The sequence below is a fragment of the Phragmites australis genome, chromosome 3 (assembly GCF_958298935.1).
Source record: "Phragmites australis chromosome 3, lpPhrAust1.1, whole genome shotgun sequence".
Taxonomy (NCBI): Eukaryota; Viridiplantae; Streptophyta; class Magnoliopsida; order Poales; family Poaceae; genus Phragmites; species Phragmites australis.
Window position 1 is genome coordinate 45878298 of NC_084923.1, and position 4831 is coordinate 45883128.

The window sequence follows — 4831 nt, forward strand, 5'->3', positions numbered from 1 at the left end:
AAATCCCATTTTTTTCTACTACTCGTGCCATACCTTCGCTAATCGAGAAAACTACATACTAGCGCTCCAACCATAACGAAGGGATACATATCAAGAAAGCACGAATATGATAAATTTGTAATATTAATGTCGAATTTGTAATATCCATGTCCAATGTGAATTTAAATTAAATGTCAAATTACATATTAAAAGTAATGAATTTGAATTTGAGAAATGTTAGGTTTCAAGTTATTTGAATTTTAATTAAGTGTCAAATTCCATATATTAAGTGTTTGCTTACATATAACAAGTTGATGAATTTGAATTTGAATTAAGTCATAGGTGACCGGTGATACTCTTCACCCGTCACCTATCACTTATTATAAGTGACAGATGGTGATCAAAGGTGATGGGTGATAGTATTCACTCATCACCTATAACTATATAATTTTATATACTGAGTCCCAGCCCTCCTCCGTGTCATTTTGGCTAGCCCTAACTGGCTTCGCCGCTTCCTTCCTTCTCGTCCCCAAACCGCCTCCGAGAACCAGGCCGTCGACCTCCGCGTGCTCCTCCCCACCGATCGCCGATCCCCCACCATCGCACACTCCTCCCCAACCACCGTGTGCTCCTCCCCACTTCCCTCCCCTTCGTCGTGACTCCGGTCGACCACCGCAAGAGGACATCGCCACCAGGAGATCCTTGCCGACCTCCAACCCCCACACACTCCTCCCCGATGATCGCCGCCTGCCCCGCGCTCCTCTCCTTTGTCGTGACTCCGGTAAGAACTGCTTGATGTTGACTTCATGTTTGATGTCGATCGAGGCGAGGTTCTGCAGAAGCTAGCTCATGTTTTAATTAGCGAGATGATATATTGAGCGAGGTTTAGTTGGAATTTGTGAGCTAGCTGGGCATGATTGGTTTGTAACAATGATGAGCTACAGTGCTAGCTGCTTGTATCATTATCATGGTTAGATTAGTGCTCATATATATTCAGTTGCGTAGTAACAGAAGTTTGTCTATATGTTCTCATTGATGGTTCTGTTAGATACAACAATAGAGATGTCTGCTAAGGTGTTGCGGTAGAGTTGCAGACACGCAGGGACAAAATTGTGGTGACTTTCCAGACTCTGAATTTGGATGAGCTTGAGGAACCAAGTTGCCTGGGTTCGTTCCTTGTAGGCAATGGAAGAAGTTTCAGCTTAAATAGAAATTTTTACTCTGTTAGCTGCTAGCTTCTCAGCGTATTTTATCTTTTTGTTAGTTATGATTTTTCCATTTGTTTTAATTGAGGTGATCTTTGGCAATGATAGCTGTTCCTGTTGAGATTTAAACAATTTCTGATTATTCAGCATTTCACCATGACTGCTAACATCATACGGTTATGCTTCTGTACTACTTATGCTTGGGTCTCCAAAAAGTAACCATCATACGTTTAACACCAACAAATTCAGTAGCTTAAGATACAAAGATTTTAACTCATGTTGCTGGGCCAGAAATACAATTTCGTTGTACGTGAGATGTGTATAAAGACTAGGATAAAGAGGATATTGTTCATTTAAAAGTTTGGAGCATCTGTTAAACTGTTAACCTATTTTTTATCAACATTTAGTCAATTGTTCCAAGTATAAATGATATCGAGGACTTTTGATTTTTGTTTTACATGAATGCATTGTTGGATAAGCAAAATAAAATAAAATAAAATAAAATAGATGGATAGGGAGCAGAGCTAATGTATTTTCCACTCAGCTAGGGACTTATATATCTCGCTGATTTCTTTTGGAGCTTCGATGTACTAAGTTAGGGTTCTGTTTTGTGTTTCTGTGCTCTGCTTGCACTGCATCATATATTTGAGAGAATTTTTGCCAATTTTAGTAAAATATTTCTCTTATGGCCTTTAACAATTACTATGTTCAATGATGTATGACGTTTTGGTCTGTTGGATATGATCATGGTCTCCTGCATGTAACTTTGAAAATTCTTTTTATATGAATATGTTAGGAAAAAATACACACAAGAATTATTACGAACATATTTTGCTGAACAAATATGATTGTATAATTTCTACAAACAATATAGCATTAACTTATCTGTAGTCAAAGCTAAAGAAGTTTGACTGCATGTTCTCATTGCAATGCTAAACTAAGCCTAAGTCGGCTTGCATAGTATATATCCTTGGATTTAATACAAGTTAAGGTGTTCTTAATACTTGTTTGGCTAACTAGACAATATCCGTGGTCTTTTTTTGGTAATACAGTTTGAAATTGACAAATAAATTCAATACTATCCTCCCTCATGGTATGCCCTCGCTCCTGGCGAGGACTTCCGTTGTAACGCACGGGAGTTCAACTAGTCGATTACAAAGCAAAATGGTATTAGGATAAGTGAAAGTAAATGGTGAAAAATGAATATATTGGTCAGTATGCAATGGTTTCCCTGTCATTGACTATGATAAACAATAATCTAGCACATTATATACTGTTGGAAAAATAACTTTGGTCACCATTTGTTATTTCTACTATACTAACTTATCTTTCACGATTTCAAATTCAAACATTTTTTTACCCTGAGTTTTGATCTCACATAGTTCCTATTCATATTCACATCCGTTGTATTTGGATCCAGTTTAAATCAGAAATTAAAATTTCGTTGAAATTTCATAAATTTAGGGAAAACAATATATCTAATTTCGAAATTTCTTGTCATTAACATGTAATGTCCACGGAGCATATGATAAAAATAACCAAAATTTCAGTTTTTTGCCATTGAAAAAAAAATTGTAAAACAAAATTGAAATTCTGGTTTAAACACGGATAAAAGACGTGGCCTAGAAAACGTGACACACTACTGGAGCCCAGGACTTCTCCGACCCGCGTCACAGTTCACACCCGACGAAGCACAACAGCCTTGGGCCCCACCACCATTATCCGACCCGGCTGCGCACCCCCACAAAAAAGTAACCCGGCACGCCACGCTCACCGCGCCACCGTCCCACGCGCCCTCCCGCATCCGACCCAACCAGCCAACCACCCCCCCCCCCCCCCCTCCGGTGAGACGAGACCGCCGCGGATGGACCGCCTCGTCGCCTTCTCCCGCCGACGCCGCCGTTGGATCCTCCTCGCCGCGGTCGCCTCGGCCACGGCTGTTGGCGCGTACAAGATCTACCACCACCCGACCGTCGCCGCCCGCCGCCGCCGCCTCGTCCGCCTCGCCGCCGCCGTCGCGGCCTTCGCCGATGCCGCCGCGTCGTCCGCGGACGCCGCAGCTCTGGTGGCCTCCGACCTCGCCGATTTCGTCCGGTCTGGCTCGGACGAGCTCCCCCGCAGCGTCACGCAGCTAGCCAAGCTCGCCGCCTCCCCTGAGGTCTCCGCTACCGTCTCCGCCTTATCCGAGGCTGTCACCGCGGGGATACTCCGCGGCGCAGGATCCTCCAACTCCGGCCTCGGATCCGGTGGTAGCGTGGCCCTCTCCGAACGCCTTGTGGACAAGCTCTTCTCCGACTCTGGCGAGCGCCTTGCGTCCGCGGTCGCCGGGAGCTTCGCCCGCCATCTCGTGCTCGCCTTCTACTCCGTCCCGTCGCCTCCGGGAGAGGCCTCCTCCCCGACGATGTGGGTCAACGTGGTTGCAACTGGGAAGTGCCGGAAGGCGATTAGCAACTGGGTTGAGGTCTTCGTGGGCACCGCCGTGAGGGAATTCATTGACAAGACCATCCACATCAACACTTATGAGCAGCTCTTTGAAGGGCTCACCAATCCGAAACACGATGCGAAGGTCAAAGAATTGCTTGTTTCAGTGTGCAATGGGGCGGTCGAGACTTTGGTTAAGACCACTCACCATGTCATGTCCAATGCCAATGATAAATTTGATAGCAGTGGAAGTGGCAGTGGCAATGGTGAAGTTGGGGAAGGGTGGGTGGAGACAGTGTCGAGCACGTTGGCAGTTCCTAGCAACAGGAAGTTTGTGCTTGATGTTACAGGAAGGGTGACATTTGAGACAGTGAGGTCGTTTCTGGAGTTTGTTCTTTGGAAGCTGCAAGACGGTGCAAGGAAGGGCGGGGACAGTGTGGTTGACAGTGGGCTGCAGGTCATGAGGTACATGAGCGATAAGTCGATGGTTATCGCCACAATTTGTATTACATTGTGCTTGCTTGTGTTAAATGGGACTAGGCTCTTGGTAACAGCTTGAGGGTGTGCATGACAGTTTGGGGATTACTCAGGTTGCATAGTTTAGCCCATTGTTTGTATGAAACTGTAGGTAATTATACTGAAACTGTAAATCCAAATACAAAAAGAGCAGAAAGAAGATAAATTGTGCTTCAAGGTATTGTTGTGTTGTATGCTTGAGATTGCTCTGCACAGCTGTTGTGAGAGAATGGTTGTTGTGCTGCCTGTTGGCCACCGTATATGCGGGATTAATTGATATTTAGATGCACTGTATGCTTTAAGAATTTTTCTATCACTGTAACTGTAACATCACTGGTATCTTGGGGATTTCTTGTTGCTCTACCAAATTGTGTGCTTTTGTATCTCTTGTCGTTCATGATGTGAAGCAGAGCTTGCCATTCTCACAGCATTATTGAATTGTGCAAATATCAATTTTGTTTTCTATGATTTGAGTGATTTACTCACTTGTATTTATGCATTGGGCTGGTCGATGGAATGATAACTTGCTATTCATCTTGATCTTTGAGGTATTTACAAATCATAGGCATACCTAAAATGATCATATATTATGTTGCGATATTCCAATATAGACTCTGTGGTGACTTGGTTGTGTTCTACATGTGTATTAATTCCAGAGGTTAGTGTAATTTATCGGAGCTGGATTCCTCCATGTTAGTGTCACTTGAGCT

General features: G+C 43.8%; 1 protein-coding gene across 1 annotated transcript; it reads left to right on the forward strand.

Moving 5' to 3' along the window:
• The first annotated feature begins 2979 nt into the window (after window positions 1-2979).
• LOC133913410 (protein PHLOEM PROTEIN 2-LIKE A10-like) lies at window positions 2980-4489 on the forward strand. Its single transcript, XM_062356557.1, has one exon. It carries the CDS (start codon window positions 3049-3051, stop codon window positions 4162-4164), a length of 1116 nt encoding a protein of 371 aa, XP_062212541.1. The 5' UTR covers window positions 2980-3048; the 3' UTR covers window positions 4165-4489.
• Window positions 4490-4831: the final 342 nt, after the last annotated feature.

Coding starts and splice junctions, on each gene's coding strand:
- LOC133913410 (XM_062356557.1), top strand. CDS start 3,049: ATGGACCGCCTCGTCGCCTTCTCCCGCCGACGCCGCCGTTGGATCCTC.